This window comes from Lytechinus pictus, chromosome 4 (assembly GCF_037042905.1).
Source record: "Lytechinus pictus isolate F3 Inbred chromosome 4, Lp3.0, whole genome shotgun sequence".
Lineage (NCBI taxonomy): Eukaryota > Metazoa > Echinodermata > Echinoidea > Temnopleuroida > Toxopneustidae > Lytechinus > Lytechinus pictus.
This window is the reverse complement of record NC_087248.1, coordinates 30346343-30374159: the sequence shown is the minus strand read 5'-3', so window position 1 is coordinate 30374159 and position 27817 is coordinate 30346343. Positions and strand designations below refer to the sequence as shown.

The window sequence follows — 27817 nt, the reverse complement described above, 5'->3', positions numbered from 1 at the left end:
GTGTCCAATGTGTAATCTTTGATCCCTTGCAAATGGTCAGATCTCTTGTGAGGAATGACTTTTTACCCTCGTTTCGACTTTAGTTTTCAGTCTGTAATCTGTTTTCGACAGGCACCAGGGCACCTGCCAACCGTTTGTCTTCTTCATGTTGATTTGATACTTAAATTCGACTTGTTTTGACGGTAAGTAAACATATGTTACTTTGAGTCATTCCCGCAAGATGGCATGCATGACTGTACCATGATAAATGAAAATTAAAAGGAAATCCATACTTTAATGTGCGAAATAGAAATCCGAAATGAAAATGTTCTGTAAATTTATTTTGCCCAATTGATCGTTGGCCCGGCAGTCACTTTTCAAAGACAACTTTATATTTTTATTTTTTTTAATTTTTTTTATTATGTGACTTAAAAAAAAATGCATTTCAATTTCTTTGCAAGAAAATCAAGTCAATGAAAGCAACAGAAGGAATGGCAAGAGAATGACAGCAAGCTTCAGAAAATGTCCTCTTCCATGGTGAATGAGTGTCGCCAACATGGTTATTAATGCTAAGTCACTGAGGTATTCAGTGGAATTAAAATGATAGTGAAAACAATAGTGGAAGTCAATAAAGGATGTAAAATGGTACCATTATTTCTGAATCTCATCATGTCTCTCGGTCGATAAGTCAATATAAAGACCAAATTAATGTATAATAGACAAACCAATAAAAGAATGGGTGTTTCATAAAGCTGTTTGTACGTTAAAAACGATTTTACGAACGACTGGTGAACCTTTCTTGTGGTAAATGGTATAAACATAATTAAAGTTCCTTGGCGATGTATTAGCGCGTTAGAGAGGTCCAGCAGTCATTCTTAAAGTCGCTCTTAACTTACGAACATCTTTATGAAACAGCCCCCCCCCCCCCGACTTCAATCGACTGATATTATGCCATCCAAACTGAATTCGAGTTCTTACCGATCTCGACTTGGTTTTGGTGTGGGACTGTGACACAAGTGTTGTCCACTCGTTGTAACTCGACTTTTCAAACTTTGTGCCCATTCCAGAAAGAAACGATTGAGATACTAACTTTGCCATACAGTGATAAATCATTTGATTACATGGCTCATCAGTCGATTGGTTTCAGTGTAATAACACTAAAACTATTTTGTAAAGACGAATTCATGGACGAAGCGGACCCTACTTCACGAGTTGGTATCAGCGACTAGCACGAGAAACCATGTGCTTTCCCCCTATTAATGTAGAGACACTTGATTTGGCTCTTGTGCCGATACTGTAAACGATAGGTCTTCCTAGAGTAGTATTGAAATGTCACATAAACACTGTAAATTGACAGCAACATGGATGTCTTAATCACACCCACACAAAGTTCACTCAATATAATTATTATATCATGAATCACGTGTATGGTGACTACCTTTTCTCGTCTGGCAGTCTCGATTTTTTGCGATGTCACTTTCGATCAGGTGATGGGAGCTCATGTGAAAATCCCACATTCAATTATTTCTGCATTAGACTTCATTTGATTCGACTTCATTTTTTTAAAGACTTTCAATATTCCCGAAAGCTAAGATGTCATGTGATCGAGAAATGAATCCTAAATTATCAAAAGTATTTTATTTTTAAAATGTAAACAAAAAAACTTTACACGCTTTGGCAGAAAGTTCATTAAAATTATCCATTATTGCGCATCAAATCCTTCAATTTCACTATTGGAAATGCAAAATGACCATCATGATTGACACGTTTCACTCTGTATCATTAACTTATTTAGACGAATAGTACGAGCAAGAAACAAACACATGAGGACACAAAGATGGCTGATTTAACTCTGTCTATAATATCGCACTGCGCAGGCGCAGCTTTACAATGTTGCCACATAAATCATTATCATACATACATTACATCTCTCCCCCCTTAGTTTTTTATTCACTTTAGAACATTTTGAATTTAAGTATGTTCCCAAAATTCTCTGTGTACAGTTTTTTTTTATTTCCAAAATTACTTCTCAAAGCAAAGAAAATTGACTGTTCTATTATTGTTGTTATGTTAAATTGACTTGTTCCATCAGACATGAAATATTTTGTTTCAATTCTCCAAAATACTACTAAACTTCAAAGAATTATTAAATCCCATTTTTGATGAGCAGATTCACAGTGTTGAATCTTCAAACATTTATAAAGAACATGATAATCACAAGTAATCAGAGTCCATTATCCGTTATTCAATCCATGGTCAAGAACAGTTCCAGTTCAATATCCGTAGTAATCAGGTTTCTTAACATTCCGCTTCGGATACTCTTTTCGTTCTGACACGCGGCTGGCATCAGATGCTTCTTCGCTACTTTCGCTGTGATTGTTATCTTCGAGCGGATTGCTTCCTTCGATTTGGGTTGGTGTATCGAAATCGAGATTGCGTTCTTCTTGCGATTCGTTCCCATTCGCGGTAATATTTTCGCGATTTGGAGTCTCGCGTTTCAGAATCTGATCTGCGTGACGTTTCCAAATGTATGAGGATGTTCCGATGCGAACTTCGACCTCGTAAGAGACCGGTCCTAACTTCCTCGTTATCCTTCCTGGGACCCACTTCTTCCCTTTTGCGTAGTTGCGGGCCACTACGTCATCGCCCTCTGAGAACTCGCGAATCGGACGGGAGTCGTGGTGTAGCTTTTGCGAAAGCTGATTTTTTTCAACAGTGGCCTTATTATCTGGTATTGCCATGTTGACTCGCGTGCGAAGCTTTCGTTTCATCAACATCTCGGCTGGTGTTTGCAAGGTTACCGAGTGCGGTGTAGATCGGTAGGATAGAAGGAATCTGGCTACGCGTGTCTGGAGTGGTCCTGACATCTTTCGGAGTGCTGCTTTCACGGTCTGAACAGCGCGTTCCGCGAGGCCATTTGTCGCTGGGTGATATGGCGCACTTTTCACGTGACGGATGCCATTCGCTTTCATGAATGCACTGAATTTCTCGCTTGCGAAACAAGGACCATTGTCGGACACTAAGGTATGCGGTATTCCATGTGTTGAAAACACATGTCGGAGCTTATCGATTGTGATGCTGCTAGTCGATTCGCGTGTGACTTGAACTTCGATCCATTTTGAATACGCGTCAACAAGGATTAATAGCATATCTCCTTGCACTGGACCCGCATAGTCCACGTGCACACGGGACCAGGGTTGACTCGGATGCTCCCATGAATGTAGTGGTGCTTTTGGTGGATTTCGTTGGTGCTCCTGGCACTGTGGACATGCTCGGACTTTTTGCTCCAAGTCCTTATCGATTTGGGGCCACCACACATGGCTTCTTGCGATAGCCTTCATTTTCACAATGCCCGGGTGCGCTTCATGGATTTCTTCTATCATATGCTCGCGACACTGGGGCGGTAACACCACTCTACCCCCCCAAAGCACGCATCCTTCATGTACACTTAGCTCATTTTTACGGATGTAATAAGGATTCATTTCCTTCTTCATTTCACCCGGGTTATCCGGCCAACCGGTCATAGTATAATTGCGCACTCTCGCCAAAATCGGATCCCTCTGGGTCATGGCGCGAACTCGCGAAGGTGTTGTCGGCGTCTTCTCCAACTCGCTCATTAGCAGGACGATTTCCTCTGGTACGGGTGGTTGTTTTGCAGTCGCTTTCCTCGGAAGGCGGCTTAACGCATCGGCATTAGCGTTTTCGGATCCCGGTTTGTACACAATTTCATATTCATACGCTGCTAGAATCAGTGACCAACGAATCACTCTAGGGGAAACCATCAGCGGAATTGCTTTGTTGTTGCCAAATAAGCCTAGCAGTGGCTTGTGATCGGTGATGATTTTGAACCGTCGGCCGTACAGATACGTGTGGAATTTCTTAACTCCAAATACTATTGCTAACCCCTCTTTGTCTAGCTGCGAATAATTTCGCTCCGCGGAATTCAGACTGCGCGACGTATAGCCTATCGGCCTTTCCGATCCATCCTCCATCACGTGAGAAAGTACTGCCCCCACTCCGTAAGGGCTGGCGTCACATGATAGGACCAGCTGTTTGGTGCTGTCGTAGTGGGTTAGGATTTTTGCTGACTTCAGACTTTCCTTTGCTCGTTGGAATGCGGCTTTCTGTTCTTTCCCCCACTGCCAGTGTGAGGTGTTTCGGAGCAGACGATGTAGCGGCTCTAGCACTGTCGACAGATTTTGCATGAACTTTCCGTAGTAGTTCAGCATACCAAGAAATGCTCTCAGTTCCTTGATATTTGTAGGCGCTGCCATCTCGGTAATTGCTCTAACCCGATCTTCTGTCGGCTGCAGCCCCTCAGCGCTGACCATGTGACCAAGATACTTCACTTCTTTCACGAGAAATTCGCATTTTTCTCGTTTTAGACGCAGCCCCGCATTCTTAAGTCTTTTAAGGACCTGTTCCAGGTTGTTGAGGTGCTCTGCCTCCGAACTGCCTGTCACTAGAAGATCATCCAGATATACAGCGACTCCAGGAATCCCAGCTAGCAGATTGTCCATCGTTCGCTGGAAAACAGCTGGTGCTGTAGATATTCCAAACGGCATTCTGGTGTATTGGAATAATCCACGATGTGTATTAATGGTCACTAATTCGCGAGAGTCTGGAGACAAGACTAATTGCTGGTATGCGTGGGACATGTCCAGCTTCGTGAACTTCTTCCCGTTAACGAGTTTGGTGAATAACTCGTCGATCCTGGGAATCGGATAAGTATCCGATCTTGCAGCACTATTCACTGTAAGTCGGTAGTCTCCGCAGATCCGAATTGTGCCGTCTGGTTTGTCAATAGGAACGATTGGCGCAGCCCATTTCGAATACTGCACTGGTTCCAAAATTTTCTGACCCAACAATCGATCAATTTCTTGATTGACGCGATCGCGACGTGCGAGTGGAACTGGGCGGGCTTTAAGGAACTTTGGTTTGATAGCTGGATCAATGTCAATGTCGACCTCTACGTCTTTAAGTGTTCCGAGCTCCTTATTAAATACCTCTGAGTGGCTGGAGAGAAGACTACTCAGTCGGTCTTCAATGACGCTGAACACCTCCTGCCAATCGAGCCGAATAACTTTCATCCAGTCCCTTCCAAGAAGGCTTGGCCCCGCCCCCTTAGCAACCAGAAGTCTAAGCGATGCCGTCTGGTTGTTATGGCTGACTGGTACGATGCATTCTCCCATCACCTCAATTTTTCCTTTATTGTAGGTGCGTAATTTCACTCGGCTATCTCGCAACTTCAATTTTTCGCCCCCTTTCCATGTTTTCTTCCATGTCTCCTCACTGATGATCGTAACGCCCGACCCAGTGTCGATCTCCATGGCAACGACCTCTCCTTTTACATTAATGTCCACTGTAAATGGTTCTGAGGTCTTATTCTCTTTCGTCGTATGGTAGAGAGTATACACCTCCTCCTCTTCTTCCAGGTGGTGGCTTTTTTGGCTCCTCTCCTTAGCTGACCGCGACATGTATTTTTTTCCTTTATCTTTCCCTTGATCTGCCTTTTTGCTCGATCTACATACTCGGGAAAAATGACCTTTCTTTCCACATTTATAACATTCCTCCCGTTTCGCTGGACATTCCTCACTTTCTGTGTGCATGGCTCTCCCACAGCGAAAACATGATGCGTCCTTGGACCTCGGACCCCGCTGATTTCGACCACTCCTCGGCTCCCGAACTTTGTTAACCGTTTCACTGCCGGGTTGTTTTCCTTCACGGAGGTCTGCCGTGTTCCGATCGGCCGTTTCTATGGCGGTGGCAAGTGAAAGTGCCTTATCGAAATCGAGCGCGACTTCGGCCAACAGTCGTCGCTGGATCCTGTCATCATTCACCCCACACACCAATCTATCTCGCAGCATCTCTTTAAGATTAGTCCCAAAATTGCAATGTTCAGCCAGGTGTCTCAACTGAGCTACATAATCCGATACTGACTCACCGGATTTTCGTTGTCTTGAGTTGAACTTGAACCTCTGAACAATTTCCGATGGCTTCGGAACCTTGTGGTTCGTCACCGTTGCAATTATAGTCGAATAATCCACTTGTCCTGGCTTCTCCGGTGCCAACAAACTTGAAATAAGCCTGTAAGTCTGTCCTCCACAAACGGAGAGTAAGATAGCTCGCTTCTTCTCCACGTTGGCGATGTCGTTGGCGGCAAAGAAATGTTCTAGGCGTTCGGTGTACTGCACCCAGTCGCCACTTTCCACCTGAAACTCCCCAACTGTCCCGAAAGTAGTCATTTTCCGACTTTAATTTCGCTGCACCAGAAAAACTATTATCACAGTTTATCCTCGTCGCCACTAAATGACACGTTTCACTCTGTATCATTAACTTATTTAGACGAATAGTACGAGCAAGAAACAAACACATGAGGACACAAAGATGGCTGATTTAACTCTGTCTATAATATCGCACTGCGCAGGCGCAGCTTTACAATGTTGCCACATAAATCATTATCATACATACATTACAATGATAAGCTCGTTCGCTTTGCTTCCTCATTTTAGATTCCTTTGGAAATAATGATCGAGTCCCCTATGATGATTGGCCCCCTCCCCTAATTATCTGATGCGCCTGATTGGTTTACTGCAACTGTGTTTGCGTATGTATATAAAGTGTGTGTTGGTGTGTGTGTGTGTGCGAGGGTAAGATTGAGTGAGACAGACAGAGAGAGAGAGTGTGTGTCTGAGATTGTGTCTTTATATATTGTATGTCCCCAAAAACTTTAATTAGCATAGGTGTTGTTTTAGTTAAGGGTGTTATGTACACCTTGCCACATCTCAATTTGGCAGCGTGCATGTAAATATATTTGATCATAGTTTATTAGTGATAATGGTTCGTGATATACCAAGGGTATGGATTATTGCTATAGGGATGCATGGAAATTGCATCATATTTATTATCTCACCTAGATACATTTTGTGGTATTCGAGTGACCAGGGCTTCGATCGATAAATTTGCTGTTATGTATGTACATCTTAACACTTTTATAAATCTATCGCATTTGATCGCGGCTTGCTTAACAAGTGGAAATCAATCCAAGTAATCGGTGACGAACATGTCCGTCTTTAAAAGCCCAGCGTCACTCCAACGAAACATATACTGATTTTAATGGTTATTCTCTCTTTATTTCGATGTATCAGGTGATTAGTTTTGTGTTGCAAAAAGATGACAGTAACTGCCATACGATTGCAAGTTGAAACGCGAGTCAGACAATACGTGATGCTATATTGTTTGCTTGAGAGCAATGTCCGAGCGGTCATTCACCCGGGCTGACGGTCAGTATCTACAGCTCGTCAAACCAGCTAGCGGCTACTGTGTGGTCAGTTGAATGCCCATACCGAATAAAAAGTGGTCAAATTTGCATCTGATATCTTTAAACCTTTTGTTGATTATTTGAGATCACTTTCCAGCCTTTTTTAATATTTCGGTATCACGTTTTTATTAGTTTTTACGAGCAATCACTCGAACGATAGTCCAATGCATTGAAGGAGAAGGCTCAATTAGCTGTACATGATTTTATGTTCTGAAAAGTGCCATTGTATATTTCTCAATAAATTTCATGAAGGTTTTTTTTCCAAAGAAGCTCCGAGCATGGGTCGATTTACTCAATGAATTACAATTCAAAATAAACAGTCGTTAATCATTGCAAATATGTAACCACTGCTAATAAATGGACGATATCCTTTTGATTGTATTAAAGGGATGGTCCGGGCTGAAAGTATTTATAGCTTAATAGATAGAGTAGAATGATGATGTCACATCCCCACTTGTTCTTTTGTATTTTATTATATGAAATTAGGTCTATTCAAATTTGTTCCTCCAAGAACTAGAAAAATTGGATTGACAACTGATTTAATGCATTAGATATGTATTGCTGCAACTTATTTCATTATAAGGGAGACATATTATTCACACAAGTATGACAGAATGAAAAAAATATGATTTTATGTAATAGCATAAGAAAACGGAAAGTAGGGATGTGACATCATCAGCCCCCCTAATGAATATTCATGGCGACTGTTTTCACAAAATATTGCTAAACTTTAAACTTCAATAGCTTTATTATTTGTTATCCGATTTTGATGAAATTTTCGGCATTTTGCTCAGTGAATTCTACTCTATCTATTAAGCTATAAATACTTTCAGCCCGGACCATCCTGTTAAAGTCACACTGTTGAAATTGACTCCATATCGATCATCTATGACGTTATTTCCATTGACAGACCAATGGTCGTTTTGGAGTCAGCTTTGTTTATGTGACTGATGTGCGTTTCCCGTAAACTAGTCACTTTACTTTTTACAACTGTGAGCATCAATATTTCATTTTACATTTTATTTATTTCGATATAAAGAACAATAAAAACAATGCAAATATATATTTTAGCGTTATATACATAATTATCGAGTAGCAGAAAACGGTGCTTTATACTGGAACGATACATACAAACTAATAACTAATTATCGTGATTATGATTTTAAAAAAAAAAGTAAATTGTGCTCTATAATCATGGCGAGAGATGGCTCGTGCGAGGTACACCCTAACAGGCCGAAAGACCTGCAACAAAATCTTTTGAAAGTTTTTTCTTCAGATTATAGAGTATTGTTGCATAGTCCTGAAGTTTCAGATACGCACCTTCTGGATTTGTTTAACCATGGACCTACAATATAACAAAATAATGCTGAGCAAGCGTATTTTTGTCCTGAAAGATGCTCAGAGGATGACTAGTTACCAGGATTTTTGGTCCGTCATTGCAAGGCTTGGAGCTTCGTTGATGTGGGTGTTTTGTGGTTACGGTGGTTGAGGAATGAAGTGACCGGATAATCGAGACTGATTCATGACTTCCTTCATCATTATCCTTCAGTCACGCACATAATAACGCACACACATCCTCGCTGAGTGCACACAGATCCATGTGTTTCCATCGTCTGATTCGTTTATGTTCGAGGTTTTTTTTAGGTGATTTTTGTCTCTCTTATACTTGATTATCATACTGTATTTAATCATTATCAAAATAGTAACACGCATAATAAGCAACACGCTTCACACACACTCACAGAAATTGCACCAGCACTCCCTCTCACACACAGTAAGCACCCGCGCTCCCTCACACTCACTCACAGTAAGTGCACCCGCGCACCCTCACGCACAATCACAGTAAGTGCATCGCACTTCATCACATACACTCGCCCGCACTCCCTCACACACAGTCACAGTGAGTGCGCCCGCAGTCCCTCACACACACTCACAGTACGTGCGACGGCACTCCCTCACACACACTCACGGTACGTGCGCCCGCACTTCATCACACACACAGTAAGTGCGCCGCACTTCATCACACACACTCACAGTAAGTGCGACCACATTCCCTCAAACGCCCTCGCAGTAAGTGCGCTCGCACTCCCTCACACACACTCACAGTACGTGCGACGGCACTTCCTCACACACACTCACGGTACGTGCGCCCGCACTCACTCACACACACACACACACACAGTAAGTGCGCCGTGCTTCATCACACACACAGTAAGTGCGCAGCACTTCATCACACACACACTAAATTTCCGTCGCCCGAATCATCCATCAATGCCTTCCTCTTCCTTCCCTTTCATTTTATTCATGGACCCTAGACGCTAAAAGAAACCGTAAAAAAAAAAATTTATACGCACCCACCGTGTCGACACTTTCCCCATATGTCTTTATTGATTTCATCTACATGAAATTAACCAACATATTTATAAACATGATGGTAGACGCTGTGAGCATACAAAATACAGAAAAGATGAGCAAGTGTTAGCCCACACATAGGTCGCCCCGCTTATATTTTTTGTGCTCAGAAAAATATGCACATTTATATACCAGATGAAGGAGTAGCGCCACGCTTCCAATTATCCTCTGTGATCTTTAGAAAAAAAATGCATTCAGTATAGTAAAGCAAATGTCATAAGACTAAGCATCAAGGTGACAATAATAATGAGAATAATTAGAGGTAATTCTCATTTCGTATCTCGATATCTATTCGCTGTTAAGAGATGTTACCACGGAAGCTGAAATTGATATCAGAGTCATAGTGCCGTGCAACCGACCCCTGCTCGAGGGTACTCCTGAAATGGAAGGAGCGTTTAATAGGTTCAGGTTCTGCGATGTCCGCTGTCCATCGCACTCTTTTCTTCTTCTTTCACCCGGTATCTGAGGAGTAAACGTCAAATCGAATATAAATCATACTGTTGCTTTCTATACGTCGTAAAAATCAGGTGTTACATTGAACCACAACTAGGGGGTAAACCTTCGACAGATTGACGGCTCCCTAGTTCAAAGTTCAACAACGAAACTGAAATATTTTAGGTAGTTCTCACAATTATAGTCAACATGAAACTCATTAGGTTGGACGTCGATATCTCCAAGATTAGATTTATGTCGACCTCTGAATCGCTTTATCTCCAGAGGATATTTTCAGAAACCAACCTTTTTCCTTTAAGATTTCAAGTGAAAGTGAATGTTGGTTATATTCCAGGGGCAGTTGACCTTCAAGAAGGATAGTTTCATTCTTCTCAAATTTGTTTCTCGACTGGAGTGAATTAAAACATATTTGTATATGTTATGATCGACTGGTCGGTTTTACATAGCAATAAAGTATAAAACATTGACAACAATTTCACCTCAATTTTCTGAAGTTCCATCGAGACTCCTAACTTCTTCCCTTGTCAGTTTTTGTTTAGCTGCTTAGGGGCAACGTTTCGAGGCGCTTTTCTTACCCTATTGGTATGGGTATGATATACCAGGGCCCCGTCTTACAAAGAGCCACAATTAGTTGGATCAATCGTAACTCTGTGGAAATCCATCAGAATCATATTCTTTCTACATGAAATTAGCAAATTGTTCTTTGTTAACAAAGGCGAACACAGAAATTGTCAAGAAAAAAATGATTGTATATAATATACACTATCTAGAAAATATTTTGAACAAAGTAACATGCATTTTAGATGTGGGTGTTGCTGGCTTTCCATAGTTGAGTTTGAACAGATTAATCGCTACTCTTTGTAAGACAGGGCCCATGACTCTAGGAGCAGCACAGGGATGGTTTGACAGGGAGCAAGACGACCTTAAGTTGACGTCATGATTTTATGCTTAGACTTCACATTTTATACTCTTCTTGACTTTTGTTCCCTTTTCTCCCTTTCTTCTTTTTTCTCCTCTTTATAATTTGTTCCTCTATACTTGGAAAATAGTAGTGCGCCACCCATGTGATATGCTGGTAAAAGCGACGAGGGTCCTCAGTAACACGCTTTGAAATGCAATATTATGTCTTATGTGTGTGGCTTTCTCCACATTTGCATATTCATATTTGGTACAAATCTCTTTCGGCGAATGACGTTATGAATATTTAGTTCCTATGTAATCCTATATTATGTTTTTTTATGTAGCCGTGAACTCATGATGTAGGCTTGATTTTTCTTCTGTTATTCCTTGAATGCTTTGGAGAGAAAGATTATAACTAAGGGAAATATGAAATGTGATATTAAGGTGTGAGAAAAAAAAATTCTCTAGAAAAAAAAAGACTCCGGTGAATAGCATTTGTCAATTCATTCGTATTAAAGTGTCTGGAAAGTAAGCGCCGGAAATTATTCGACGGGGTTATACTTCTCTATAAACATGAACACCGATAAATAAAGAGAATATCTTGCCAGTTGGTAATGAATAAAGAATGATTGATAAATGGGCTTATGGAGCTATAAATAAATTATTCTCAAGAAGGCACCCATACGAGTTAATTGCTTATATTGAAAGGATGCAGTAGTGTCTCAATACAGCCTCTTTCTTCACGGTAAGGTCAGGATGGCCGTTATCAAGCATTAGCAATAGGAAAGGAACCAACAGTACTCCTTTAATTGGGTAGTAAAGGCATACTAATCATAATAATAATAATGATGTCTGAAGTGTGAATAAATGTAGTGATTTGGGGTTGCATTTAAATGCAGCTCTTTTTTTAGCATGTTTAGCAACGGGTCCAACCAGCGTTAAGCCTACTGTATTGAAAGCCGTTTTGACATTCAATCTTAATTCATCATATAAATGATTCAATTCTTGATCTTAAGTAATCAAACGCTGGATATCGAGAATTTCCCGTTGTCATGACACATTATTCCATGTGGTTAGCAAGTGCCAATACTTGGTATCAATAAATGTTATATTGAAATTAGTTATATAAAAAGAAATGGAATGATACAGTATAATAAAAATGCTTGCCATGGTATTCGATTGCTATAAGGTTCTAATGGGACAGCCACTTAAATCCTCGAATGCAAAAATAGAACGTGATACAGCAGTCTTGCAAGAGAAATATTGAATAGGGATGATAATGGTAGATCCAATCCAGGAAGCTTCTGAGGTAACAAGAATCATCTTCATCTCAATATAGGTCACTGTTAGGTGTCAGGCAGAGTTCACGAATCAACTAACTACACGAAAGTACCTCTGCAACACTCGGCCTTTCCTGAAATAAACTGTTAGGAAATTGACACGATTAAACCAAACGTTTTAGATTCTACTAGTATATCATCACTTCACGCCAATCTCTTTTTATGTGACTTCTCTTTTTTGTGACTTTCTTCTCTGTTTTTAATTGATTGATTCTGTCTTGCCGTTTTGATTCTCTTTTGCTATTCTTTTGCGGACTTGAACGCTGCCGTGTGTTAGGTCAAAGAGAACCTCGGGAGAAAGATACACATAGGATACAGACAGAAAGGAAGAGGGACAGCTTATTTATTTATTTAATATTTATTTATCTATTTATTTTTTCATTTATTTCACATCTTTATACAGGGTAACCAATTCAGGTGTACACGATAAAACATTAACAAAGAAAAGAAAACTGGTTAACAATTGGGCTCTGTTAAATAAAATACATACAAATTATAATTGTAACTATATATATATATATATATATACATGCAAAATAGACAAGAAATAAAACTTAATGAATCCCAACCCTCTCTACCGACATCAAATTCATTAGAAACACACAAACACATGAAAGCACTCACACATTCACACATCCACACATTAACATTCCCTCTCATACTAAGGCACATACACAGACCCCTCACTTGTAACATGTAATAAGTTAATTTAGCATTAGGATTACATTACATATTGGCATAAGCGAAAACTATCTATACTACAATACGGTGCGAATATTAATAGATTTCAGGAATTCACAAGGCGTTTAAAAACATCTAGGAGAGAGGTGGAGAGAGAGAGAAAAAAATAAATGGAGAAAAAAGACAGACATATAGAATGGGGAGAGGACAAGAAGATAACCAGAGGAAGGAGGAAGATTTCGTTCTATAAGGATTGCTGTGAGGCCAGGTTAAATTATCTAGGTCTGGGTCATATACGGCAAGTGCTACGAGGAAGTCGTAGAAAGTTCATTGTCATTAACGTTGAATCGTGTGTGTCTTATGTAGCGCTAGTCACACCATGCCGATCAAAATATTTACCTTATTCCCATTGACATACCATGGAGCTACTATCTCTTTGACTGTGCCATGGGTCGGTTTGAAGTCGGTTGTGTAGGTGTGACTGCAGTCTTAACAAGATATAAGAATCAGCATTCGGAGCACAACGAAGTATTATTTCTATGGGGTGCAAGGTAGAGTGTGAGGTGGCTTCAACGTAAGATAGGATCGTAATAGTATAAACACGAAATAAAGCCCGTCTACTCCTCGAGAGATCTCATTATTTTCATTTTTGTACCATTGATAATCAATGAAATAATACTTGTATAGAATTCGAGAGGAAATGTATGAAGATTGTGCTATACAAGCGTATGGAGAACCCATTAAGGATTAAAATTTAAAGTTGAACACTATTTGTCTTCATTTTGGACCGTGTAAATCTATCCCCGTTTTGAATTTTGAAAGATTCGAGTTCGTTACAACGGAGCATTTGCAACATGAACTACTCTGAACTTAATTTGAGGACACCACCCCTCCCATCCCCGCCACAATCCTACCATAATTATGAACCATCTTTTCTGTTCATTTTACTAACTTAATATTGACCAATCAGATACCAGGATTTCAGTACCTTGTAACAGGCGTAAGTGAAAAGCACAGATAAATTGATCATATATCGAAGTATCGAAAGATTCTAAGAAGCCGAGATTAGTGTATCCCCTATTGTTAGAGGAGAGCGAAACAGTGAGATCATGATGAAGAAAAATAATTGAAGATTTTTTGTCCCCCAAATTAGTATGAATTTGGTCCGAAATCAATTGTTGTTTCCATATATTCATCTTTATCCCTTTGCTTATGAAAAAGTGCTTAAACTAAGCAAACAGTCCAATATCGAATAATAGAAAACAGGAAGCGAAAAAGCAAGTATTCCATCCGAAGGGGTAACTGAAGTCCATTTTAAACTGAACTTTCGTAATTGCCCAACCATCTCTGAGAGAAGACACCATCGTTTACACGATTAAAGGCGATGCTTCCGTAAAGGTTACTTCATGATTTGATATTGCCGGAGCCTCTGGGTGACTATCCGACCTTCTGGTGAACCGCTGACCGATAACTGATCCCGAATCGCCCATCTACCGGCTTCAGTTTCGCATAAATTAAATTACCCTTTAATTAACCTTACCGGATGTCAGTTCGGATATGTGTGAACCCGTCTTATGATATCCATACAATACCATGCTAGGTTATGGTTTTAATAGATGTGTTATTCATCTTCAGGGGCAGCTCCTAAAGCGGGGAGGGGAGCCCGATGATTTTTCAAGTAGTGAAAAAAAAAGTAGAAAATGAGGGAAAGGAGGGAAAATGGTATAAAAGGAGAGGTTTGGGTCATGTCATGTTGTCTCATCTTGGCTCTTTTTGTGGGGGTGGATTCTCTTCTGCTGGTAATTTGGTTCTTTGTTGACCCGTTTTTGTGTGCACGTAAGGGTTGGGATCTTTTCTGTTTTGTTTTGTTTTCTAATCAAACCTGCTTTTATGTTGCAAATAAGACACAAAATCCGAGTAAAGTATTCACCAGATCCTGAGAAGTCAACTTTAAAATTTACATTTAATGTCAAACTACCAAGAAAACATGAGAAAGTTCGTTATTCTTCCAATATCTGCGAGGTATTGGGAATATCAAAAACATGTTAACGATTAAAAGTTTCATGAGGCGATCACCCACCAATTATTGCTACGTGATGCACATAGAAAAAGGGTTTACAAATGCTTGATCATGTTTTGGATATCGGAAACTATGCCTAAAACATTGAAATGGCGACGATATTAACCTGATATCATATGACAATGGTGGACCCGACCTTGAACTTGACTCTATCGCTATAACTAACTCGTTCCTTTCCCACTTATTGCACCACAATCTACACAACTTTGCTTTTATATTGACATAGCAAGGTCGTCTTACTCAGATCTGCGTAAGTGGCACTTAACCAACGATGATTTGTGAGAAGCAAAAAGCCATCATGGAAACAAATTTATGGCGCCACTTTTTCCACGAAGAATAATCTGACGCCATTCCGGGAGCGTTGCGTTGTACAATGTACATGATCTACCGCAAACACTTCGCCAGACTATAATCCAATTCCTTGTCAGTTATCACTTCTTGATGTTGTCATAAACTTTGATATTGACTTTTACTTTGTGAGGTATCTTGTGAAATATTCTGCTCCTTCTCTTACTTAGAAATAAATAATCAATGATAACAGGATAATACCTGGATTTGTAAAGCGCTTTTTTTTGCTTGAGGATACAAATCGCTGCTATTATTACCCCAGATTTAGTTTCACTGCCCATAAACATAAAGGCGCTCAAGCATTTTAGGAATTTTTTCCTGCCGGGTACTCATTCACCTCACCTGGGTTGCATGCAGCACAATGTGGGTCAATCCCTTGCTGAAGGAATACACGCCATGGCTGGGATTAAAACCCACGTCCCTCAGATTGAGAGACAAAAGTCATAACCAGTAGACCAAGAAGCCCCCACAAAAAACGAGAGAATCAACAAACTTTTAAGAAAGAGTTCATGCAACCTAACGCAAATTTATTGTAAATATGTCATGCTTAAACGCATGTTCTGTTCATGCCACATGCAGAAATGTATATGCCGAGCGTGCATCCGAGGGAGCGAAGCGACCAAGCTTTGACAAAGATATTTTATACATTTTAAAAAATTATAAGAGTAGGAATTTAGGCACACATTGATTGAATTTATGCGACTGGAAAATATGAATTATTGTTATTATCATTTTCTAATCAAAATTGATAAAAGAAGCTCCCAAAGTAAAAATGACCTCACGCCCCACCCCCCCCCCCCCTTGTCATTGAAAATAAATAATCTGTGGGGGCATAAAGAATTTGTATTTTTACATGAATGTATACTTTTTGCCCCTGGCCATACGCATTTGCGTGAGGTATTATGCTATTGGTTCGTCCATCTGTCCGTCTGTCATCTTTATTCACCTTCAAACATTGTCAAGTATGTATTTAGGAGTGACCATGATATGATTAGATTTTATGGTCGTGGTCCAAGATATCAGAGGTTATTATAGATATCAAATTTATCTCATTCTTTAGCTCATGTGTGTATTATGTAAATGACGGTGGTTTGAATAGATATGGGGGCACGAGGTCAAAGTTCAAAGGTCGCATAGATTATTATATGCATGAAAGTATCTCCTCTCGATAACTAAAGAACCTCTTAAGGGACCTACCTGCAATTTGGCTCATTTGTTTAATTGTGAGGATGAACCGATTATTTTCTCTCTTTTTTTTGTGGGGGGGGGGGGAGGGTGGGAGGGGTCAACTGAAAACATTTTTTTTCTAACATTCGATTGATATTAAGAATACGTTCGTTGCGCACAGTTAACCGCTCTATAAACCAGACACTGGCCAAATTCAATTGGAGTTGTTTGATGCAATAACAACAAGTGGAGGAGTGGAATCGGATGTTAAGGTGAGCCCAATCTGAAGCCCTCTGGCATGTATCAGGTTATTAGTGATCGGGTATTCGCGACCATGTCTCGTCAGGTGTACCCCTATCGACCGATATCGACGAGCCTCCCCATCATGCACTCCAGGCATGCCGAGAGAAAGCAGTGGGTGGTTTATTTCGGGGCGTGCGCGTGCGTGAGGGTTAGCTTGCGGGTGTTCGTGTTAGAGCGCTGTGGAACTACGTAGGGGTGTTTTTACCAATGTGTGCGGGTTTTGGTGGGTGTTGGTGAGAGTTTGTGCGTGTGGGATTCGTTTGGATCATGTCATAGGAAGGTTTATTTCCAATTGGTATAATGCCAATTCGTCCAATTACCAACTCAACTACTATAATTTGGTCTACCGTCAGTTCGCCCAATATCCACATAATTTAATTGCTACTGCGTCCACTCGCCATTACGTTTAATAGCCAATAATTGGTCCAATATCCATTTATTCCATATACCATTTGGTCTAAATGGACTACTGTAAGTGTTAATTGGGAAATGAATGAAAAGAAGATGGGTATTAGACCAACTGGTTATGAGACGAAATGGTCATAGAGGTACTGGTGATTAGACAAAGTGATCATCGTGGATCTAAAGGTCGTAAGAGAAGGGCTAGGAACTTAAATTTGAGGCACAGTGTATTGTCAACGTCACAACATGATGTTTTTGATCACCCTATACCAGTTTTGGTTCAACAAAGAAAGTATACCCGACATTTTAAGACGAGAAATGGAGACATAAACAATCTTAAACAGATAACAGTACTGATTGACAAAAATCATCATTTTGACTTACCACGCTTTTTTCTGTCAAATGTACGATCGATCAATAATAAACTTGATGAAATTGACATTGCTGCTGATATAAACAAAGTTGATATTCTTGCTTTGACGGAAACATGGATTGATGAAACAACTTCTATGGATTGTTTGAGTTTATACATGGTTATACTTTATTTTCAAAGCCAAGGAGAGGAAGAAAAGGAGGAGGAGTGGCTTTATACGTTAAAGATATTTTTAATCCTAGTATTATTCCTGTTTTGGTACCTGATAATGTAGAGGCTTTGTGGGTCTGTGTACGACCACGATTATTACCTCGTGAAATATCACGTATTGTCGTATGTGTATTGTACTTTCCACCACGTAGTCCATATGGGCAGGAATATATTGATCATATTATTTCTACGATTGATGATGTTCTTACAAAACATCCTGATGCTGGCATTTTTGTGATGGGTGACATGAATGACCTTGATATTGAACCAATTTTGAATAATGATAACTTTCATCAGGTTGTAAATATTCCAACAAGAGATAATAATATACTTGACAATATTGTAATGAATTGTGATAAGTTTAACTTACCTGTTAGTGTCACATCACCTCTTGGAAAAAGTGACCATAACTGTGTACTGCTAGGACCAATTGATGGTTTGGCACGCTCAAGAAAGAAAATAAAACTTGCCCGCCCTCTACCAGACAGTGGTTTGCGTTTATATGGTCAATGGATCACTCAATATTCTTGGGATGATATGTTACAGCTACAAGATCCTTCTGAAAAATATTCTCGTCTTATTCTAACTACTCTATAAAAGCTGGATGAATTATTACCAACTAAGAAAATTAAGATAAAGGATAATGACAAACCTTGAATGACACCACAGATAAAATCAATCATAATTGAAAGAGAAAAAGCTTTCGAAAAGAATAGCAAACCTCTGTGGCGTAGTAAATAGAATGATAAAAAGTACAAAGTAAATAGAATGATAAAAAGTGCAAAGAAACATTATTACAACACACGTGTATCTCATCTTAAATCAACAAATCCAGCAGACTGGTATAAACAAATCAAGATTATTACAAAAAAGAATAACACATCTAACGTTATTGCTGTACCTGGTGTTGAACCTAATGATAAAGATCGTCAAGAGAAGACTGCTGATACCATTAATAAGCATTTCATTAATATAGCATCAGATTTGGCGCCGTTGGATAGAATTTGCTTACCAGCTTTCTTACCTTCTCCTTGTGTTTGCCCAGAAGTACAACCTTATCAGGTGTATTCTATGCTAAAGAAAATAAAATGCAGTAAAGCAGGTGTAACAGATGACTTACCCCCTCGTGTAATTCGTGAATTTGCATGTGAACTAAGCCATCCTCTTGCCAATATCATTAATACATCATTTCAACAAGGGTTAGTACCTTGGCAGTGGAAGAGAAGTCAGGTTGTTCCCATTCCCAAGTCACAACCACCGAATATTAAAGAACTCCGACCTATTTCTCTTACATGTCAATTCGCTAAAATTGCAGAATCATTCATTACAAAATGGTTATTGGAAGATATTTCTAAATATATTGACATTCATCAATACGGAAACAGACAAGGTCTGTCAACTACCCATTATTTGATAAAATTATTGCATTGTGTATTGGACAACTGAAAAATCTAAATCAATATCCACCATAGTTTGCACAGACTTTTCCAAAGCCTTCAATAGACTTGACCATAATATTCTGATTCGAAAATTAATTGAATTTAACGTAAGACCTTGCATAATTCAGTGGATTGTTAGTTTTTTAGAAAATCGTTCACAATCTGTTAAATATCAGGGCGTGTTGTCTCCGTATATTACAAATCATGCTGGAGTGCCGCAAGGAACGAAATTAGGCCCGATATTATTTTTGATCATGTTTAATGATGCGTGTCAGAATGATTCTTTACCGCACTTTAAATATGTTGATGATCTTACTATAGTTGAGAATCGTTCAGTAGAAACTCCTTCTGTATTACAATGTCATCTAAATGCACTTGTTACCTGGTCATCTAATAATCATATGAAACTAAATCCGAATAAATGCAATGTAATCAGAGTTACTTTCTCTAAAAATCCACCATTACCTAATCTATTGCATATTGGTGACACTTCTCTGCAATATTCAGAAACTGTTAAAATACTTGGTGTTTATATTCAGTCAAACTTAAAATGGGATAAACAAATTTCAGATATTATAAAAAGGTGTAACAGAAAATTGTATATGTTCAGACTTGTCAAACAATATAAACTCCCTATGTCAGACCTTGTTCAAATTTACATTGGATATATTCGTCCAATTTTGGAGTATTGTGTACCGGTTTTCAATGGAACACTAACTGCTAAACAGGTTAAGGACTTAGAAAAAATACAAAAAAAGAGTTTGCAAAATAATTCTTGGCTCAGATTTTATAGATTATGAAAATGCATTAACAAAATGTGGATTAGAATGTCTTGAAAGAAGACGAAAAAGACTGTGTTTGGAGTTTGCTAAATCTCTTTTAAAAAACCCTTACTGTAATAACTGGCTACCAAAAAGGAAAAATGTCTCAATCTCATTAAGGAGTGTTCCAAACTTTGCTCAGTTAAAATGCAAAACAGCTCGCTTTAGAAAAAGTGCAATACCATATTTCATTGATTTACTAAATTCTAAATAAATTGTTACTTTCATACCCTTGAAATCAACTCAAATTTTTGCCATTGTTTTAGTCTCCATTTCAATCCAATTGATATTTGAATTTTTAATTGTCTAATATTCATCACTTTTTAATATTGTATTTCTTTTTTTTTCGTTCTATTTTATTATTTTTAATGATTTTTTATGTACACTTGCTCTTTAAAATTTATTTATTATCTATGTACATTGTAAATTGTAATTGTTTGCTTTTATCCATGCTTTGTGAACGTTTTATTGTAAACATGTTAATTTCAGCCTTCTGGCTTTGTAACATGTATTGTTTTTATACGAAATAAACCATGATTGAATTGAATTGAATTCATTGGACCAAATGCTATTGTACCAAAAGGTGGTTAGACGAAATGTTGATGGACGGAATGAAATTTGACTGAATGAAGGTAGTCAATTTGGTGAGTGGACGAGTTGGCAGTAGACGAATTGGTAATTTACCCCTAGGCATACTGTGAATAACTAAATAGCCTATTTAGGATTTAGACCATCGAATTCCGCTACCAAGTGTCAATATTCTAGTGGCTTGGTTAAAATGCAACAGTCACACCAATGAATCCGACTCCGAACCGATCGAAGGTTTTACGATATTTAGAATGACATACCATCAGTCGGTTTGAAGTCGGTTTCGGTTAGAGTCACACCAATGAATCAGACTCCAAACCGATCGAAGTTATTACGATATTTAGAATGACATACCATCGGTCGGTTTGGAGTCGGTTTCGGTTAGAGTCACACCAATGAATCCGACTCCAAACCGACCGAAAGTATTACGATATTTAGAATGACATACCATCGGTCGGTTTGGAGTCGGTTTCGGTTAGAGTCACACCAATGAATCCGACTCCAAACCGAACTAAGGTATTACGATATTTAGAATGACATACCATCGGTCGGTTTGGAGTCGGTTTCGGTTAGAGTCACACCAATGAATCAGACTCCAAACCGATCGAAGCTATTACGATATTTAGAATGACATTCCATCGGTCGGTTTGGAGTCGGTTTCGGTTAGAGTCACACCAATGAATCCGACTCCAAACCGATCGAAGCTATTACGATATTTAGAATTATATTCCATCGGTCGGTTTGGAGTCAGTTTCGGTAAGAGTCACACCAATGAATCTGACTCCAAACCGCCCGAAAGTATTACGATATTTAGAATGACATTCCATCGGTCGGTTTGGAGTCGGTTTCGGTTAGAGTCACACCAATGAATCCGACTCCAAACCGATCGCAGCTATTACGATATTTAGAAAGACATTCCATCGGTCGGTTTGGAGTCAGTTTCGTTGCTGTGACTGCGACATAAGCCCTAATTAACGTTTAAAAATGTTTCATTATATTTTATATATCTAGCGAAGATATTTTATATTTTCTGCATCTAATCAGCCCGCTAATAATTGGAATAAGCCAGTTCGTAGTTCCTTTCTGCGCATGCTCAAAAGATTCTACCAGATGAAGGTCAGTTGTACTAAAGTGACATGGTGGTTTAAAATCTAATGAGATAAGCACCAACTTTGATGTCTTGATTATTCATATATTCTTTTGAATAGTGGTTTTCATTTACATCAACAAAAAACAACAATGCGTCCACGAACGACTGGTATTTCACAGTTTGCCAAGTACATTGTGCAACATGCTATGATATGCATTCAAAGTAGGAATGCAACAAATACCTTCATTGGTGTGCTATTTTAGTCACCTGGTCTATTCAATTTCTTCATCCTGCTATGTAACGCAAGCTTACGTAATATCTTGCTTTGAAATCTGACTATCATAATGAAAGAAATGAAAGGTAATTTGACCAAAATTGTCCATGAAGTAACTACGAACTGGTCTATTGCATGCGACGCTCCTTAACCAAGGTAGGAGGCACGGCGACATAATTTTTTGTCTAATTATTGTTTTGAATTAATTTCATTGTCCCATCAGTCTCGTCACTATCTAAAGTAAGGACACAAATACATTCAACAAAGTCTTACCGCAAGTAACCTTTCAGTGGCTCGGAGCGCATGGAGGGGAAGGGGTGATTATATAGGTAGTGGTACGGTTGTTGTTGGATTGATCCTATTTTAGCTACCATCCTTTAGGGCAAACATACAGGTGCATAATATGTGAAAGGAATAAATTCCACTCCTTTTCTAGGTCACGTGTTCCGGGAAGTTCGTAACCTTTTGACAAGGCCCCGTGACTAAGGTTATTAAGAATGAGAAGAAGAAGAAGACGACAACGAAGAAGAAGAATAACAATAACAATAAGAAGATGATTATGTAACATTCATAAAGCGCTTGGTGAAATGTTTTAAGCGCTGCATACTATTACCATGGATCCTACAAGTTCTAGTAGGATCCATGGTATAACCAAGCTTTAACACAGCTTTTCTGATCGGGTGCTCGAGCATTCAAGGAGTTTCTTCCTACCGGGTACCCATCCCGGGTACCCATTTTCTACACCTGGGCGGAGAATGGCAAATGGTAGAGTTGAGACTAGCGGACAGTATACAAATAGTGCATGTAAGCGAGTGCATGCAGGGCCAAATAATGAACGATGTGCGAGAAGAGCCGATGGCTATACCGCACCGAGGTCCACAGGACCAAGTGCGGTAAATCTATTTGGCGAGTCGAGCACAGAGTTCATTATTTAGGTCCTCGATGCACAAGAATGCGTGTATTGTTTGTTTTATACAACCCCTCCCCACTCACCCATGTTACTGAGTTGCCCCGAATGACATTGATCTAAATTCTATTATAATTCTAGATAATTCCAGAACTCGAACTATCCTGCACTCTGAGGTCAGAGTGCAGGATAGTGCATTTGGTATGACATCAGAGTGCAGGATAGTGCATTTGGTATGACATCAGAGTGCATGATAGTGTATTTGGTATGACGTCAGAGTGCAGGATAGTGCATTTTGGATGCAATAGTGCAATTCGCTGACTATCATGATCCGATTTGGACCAATCAGATTACATAACATTCTTGGGAGTTGTATAATATACAATCTGACCCATCAATATCCATCAGCTGGATGGAGCTCGTTGTACCCTGCCGCGCTCAAGACCGTGAGACAAAAGAAAAGTACTCCAAGTACACAATATGGGCCATACCAACTCGTAAAGTACTCCATGTACATGTACGCACACGCACGCACACACTCAATAGAAATCAGTATGGAACTTTGTGCGCGCTTGACCTTTTGGGGTACCTTTTTTGGCCTCAAAATAGCGCGTCGTACTTCTTTCCACCTATTGATACCGATGACCTTACCCTATAAATGTGCCCACCTGGGTTTCGGCGGTCGGTCTATTTTTACTGGTCGCTCGGTTGTAAGATTACATACACCAAATACCAATTTTCTGTAAGATTACACAATCTGGTAAGATTACAGGTATTCTCGAGACTCTGCTGCAGGAACTTCTTTTATTTTATGGACAAATTTTCTAACAGTGTAGGACAATGCCTAGTTGATCTAGTTTCAACTTCGTCTTTCCTTCTTTGTTTACCCTAGTCAAATGTAACCATGTAGACTAAATGGAATTAGACCAAGTAAATTTGACCAAATATATATATATATATATATTGTAACGAAATGAAAGGTTTATTTATTGTTCAGCATGGTTTCGTATAACAGCAAAGAGCGTAGAATAACTTTTAATCCATGTATATAGTTGCATAGGGAAATTCAGTAATCGTTTGTAATCGATTATGTAGGTATTTTCTTTAAAATGTATATAAGCACTATTTGCTGAGAAATAATGATGTTAACAACTGTATGTTTATGTTATATATGAATCTTTAATTGTTCTTCACTGTTCGGGGATAAACAATAGTGACAATTACCATTGTTGTTGTTGTAAAGATTTGTATTAGACAATGTGAGATGAAGACAATACGGAGATCAGACGGATCCGCTAGATCTATAGACCAATATGCAGCCCCCCCCCCAAAAAAAAAGGTCTCAGTGGCGTAATGAGCCAGACATTTTGAGGGGGCCCCATATATTGTATCAAGAAGTTGCTAGCGAATCGAGCGAGCAACATTTTGAAATTTTTATTACAAAAATCCAAGTTTGTGATATAGATTTGGACATAATATTCGCAAAATTATATAATATTTCACCCTTATTCCTTTCCTTGTCTCTTTTTTTCTTGGTCGTTATTTTTTTGGGGGGAAGGGGGCAAGAGACCCCCCAAGCCCCCCCCCCCATATGTACGCCCACGAATGTCATAGATGTGTCAGTCGAATATGAAAGTCACATATGGAGTATTAACAAACTCTGTGGTTTTCCTCTTTCAAAAAAAGATTTAGTTATCCGTTTATCCAATTAACTATGATTTTCACTTGATTTATTCTAAAATGAAAATAACAGAGTATCTCAATTAATATCTCAATCATTTCTTTCATGTTTGTATTCTGCTGTTATTGCTCTTTTTCAGGTCCCCTTTCATGTTTCCCCTCCCTCTAGTATAGCTGCATTTTGAATTCCCTTTGCTTGTTATATAGGTTATCTGAGGTCATAGAAGGCCGTATTGACACACTTCTCGCCCGACCAGCCCCCGGGGCCTTCTGACATAATGTTTAAACTCGGCTTTCGTGCGCAGCAACTCTCGGAGAGAAAAATAAGTGTGAGGTTTTTCACCTTTCAAATCGGTCTTTATCTCGAGCTCTCTTATGCGTTTTCCCTTTCTATCTTCCCGTTTCCCCCTTCTATCTTCCCGTTTCCCCCATTCTATTTTGGCTCGTCTGATATCAGCTTATGTTATTCTCCGCCAGAAGATATCTATAATATTCCTTGACACGTGCGTTTGTCGTCGATTAAATCTTTATCCGAGACTGTCTCTAATTATTTCAATATCCTCGTTTTTCTCAGCTGTTGGCTTTTATTTTGATAGGGATAAACTGATATAAATCTTGTAGGCATTCGCGATATCAAACGAGGTTTAGAAAGCGGGCGCGAACCAACGGCAACGTCCGAATGGATACAAATATCTTATCATCTTTTTATGTATATATTTGGCCTATATTCTACCTCTCTTAAAATATGAAAGAGGAATGACTGTGTCCGGATGGACACTGTTATTTTTTACTTTCAGCACATCAAACATGTTATACGAGACAAAGTTGCTGAGAATTAGCTAGTCTTGTCATACCTGTCAAAGATGACGTCATGTAACATTAATATTTTTCCCGAGTGAAGGCACTATTTTTGTCGTTCGGAATTTGATTATATTTATTTTCAGCCAGTCAGAGTGAAGGGTTCAATATTTTCTGTAATTGCAAAATATGATATCCTAGGCTCAACTAGTACTTGCGCTATTTATGGTCCTATTTTACTAGCTACTATATGTTCCATATGTATCATAATGTATAGATTCACTTTGTATGAATCTCGTTTTCATTCATGTAAATATGCGTATATTGTGTTCTGTTGGTGAATATCATTAAATCATATAAGTATTATGAAACGAACCTCTGGTTGAATAGAATGTTACTGAAATTGCAGATGGGTTTTGCTCCTCATTATGAAATCATTTTTGGTAAGACACAAAGACATATTCAGGGTGGAATTCACCCAATAGGGGACCAAGCCGCAGACGACCAGTGTGACAGGCCATAGGCCAAGAAGTGTGGCTATATTTGAACTTCCTGAACCCAGTCCTTCACGTTTGAAGAGCGACAGCAGAAGGTTCGTTCCCACTTTCAGCTTTAATTGCATCTTGCACCGCGCGGTTAAATGTTAGGAGGAGACCCAAACATTTAAACTTTTACCAGGAGTTGTTACCTGAGTAAAGGAAGGTATTTTTGTCATGTTGAGTGGCGTACCGTGGGTCACGGCATGGGGGGGCACCAGCAAAAATTTGAGTCACTTAATGAGCGCGCGAAGCGCGCTCATTTGCCAGGTATACTGACGTAATAGAGACATTTTAAGGACAGTGCCATTAAACGGATATGTATCTCACTGATCAAATAATGCGAGCGCGAAGCGCGATCTGAAAATTTTTGATATTCAGACCTAGAAAGGGACATTATAAGCAAATTCTTGTTATCATGTTACGTACCGGTCTCGCTATTAAACAAACAATACGAGCGCAAAGCGCAAGCTGAAATGTTTGTATATATTGACCCCAAACAGGGACATTTTAAAGACTATATTTAGAAATCCATGAAGAGTATACATATCTCACCATAGTCATCTAATGCGAGTGCCAAGCGCTTGCTGATTTGGTTAGAATTACATCTAAACGCCGTTTAACACATGAAGCACTTTTTGTAGTCATTGTAATCATCATTATCATACGCATATCACTAATCAAATGTTGCGAGCGCGAAGCGTGAGCTGAAAATATAGGAAATTCATACATGAAGAGGGGCATTCTACGGCTTGTTTGTAGGAATTTACTAAGCCCATACGTATTTCACTAACCACATGATGCGAGCGCGAAGCGCAGGCTGAAAATTTTTGATATTCAGGTCAGAAAAAGGGAAATTTTAAGGACTGATTTTAGGAATTCATGAAGAGCAGACACATCTTACCAATCCTTTAATGCGAACGTAAGCACGGACAGAAATTTTGTTATATTAAGACCTTAAAATGGGGCGATCACTTTAAGAAGTCATGAAAAAGAAGCATATGTCACTATATATAACAATAATAGCTCGAAGTGCGAGGAAATATATTTGGTGAATATTGACTTGATTTGACAACGTCACGTCTCTCAAATATTCTTGAAAACTATAGTATTCCGAAAAAATATATTATGTATTATATCAAGTTAAATAGACAATGCGAGCACCAGGTACAATTAAGACATAGGCCCTGAGCAAATTATGTTTCATAAAGTTATGAAAAAAATGTTTCTTTATGTAATATACAGTAACATAACATAATTATAATATAATATAACATTATAATGAACAATAATTTCTTCTTTCCCACTACGTTTCTTTTCCTTTCTCCTTTTTTCTCCTTTTCCCCGTTTTTTTTTTTGGCCAGCCGATTGGGGGCACGTGCCCCCCCCCCCCCCGTTTTTACGCCACTGGTCATGTTAATAAGTCATCTCTACCTCTACCATGGAGCTATCAAGCTCCATGCCTCTACCATGCAGAGAGGCCAGTCTTAGAGAGAGGGATCCTGATTTTAATGGAAACTTTCATTCTCAAACTTTTTCGGGTGTTATGCTGTACAACTCATCAAAGCCTTTTAATTGGCTTTTTTATGTGTTGTGGTTTCTTTTCAAGAGCAGCGACTAAAACTTCCTGGCATTCCTGTCAGTGTTTTTTTTTTATCTTGAAGCGTAATTTAGTTGATTGATATACGGCTGTAATAGCCCATTTCATCACACAC

General features: G+C 39.1%; 1 protein-coding gene across 1 annotated transcript; it reads right to left on the bottom strand.

Moving 5' to 3' along the window:
* Positions 1 to 2252: 2252 nt before the first annotated feature.
* LOC135153843 (uncharacterized protein K02A2.6-like) lies at positions 2253 to 6224 on the bottom strand. The gene has a single exon (XM_064098020.1). The coding sequence runs from the start codon at positions 6222 to 6224 to the stop codon at positions 2253 to 2255; it is 3972 nt and encodes a 1323-aa protein (XP_063954090.1).
* Positions 6225 to 27817: the final 21593 nt, after the last annotated feature.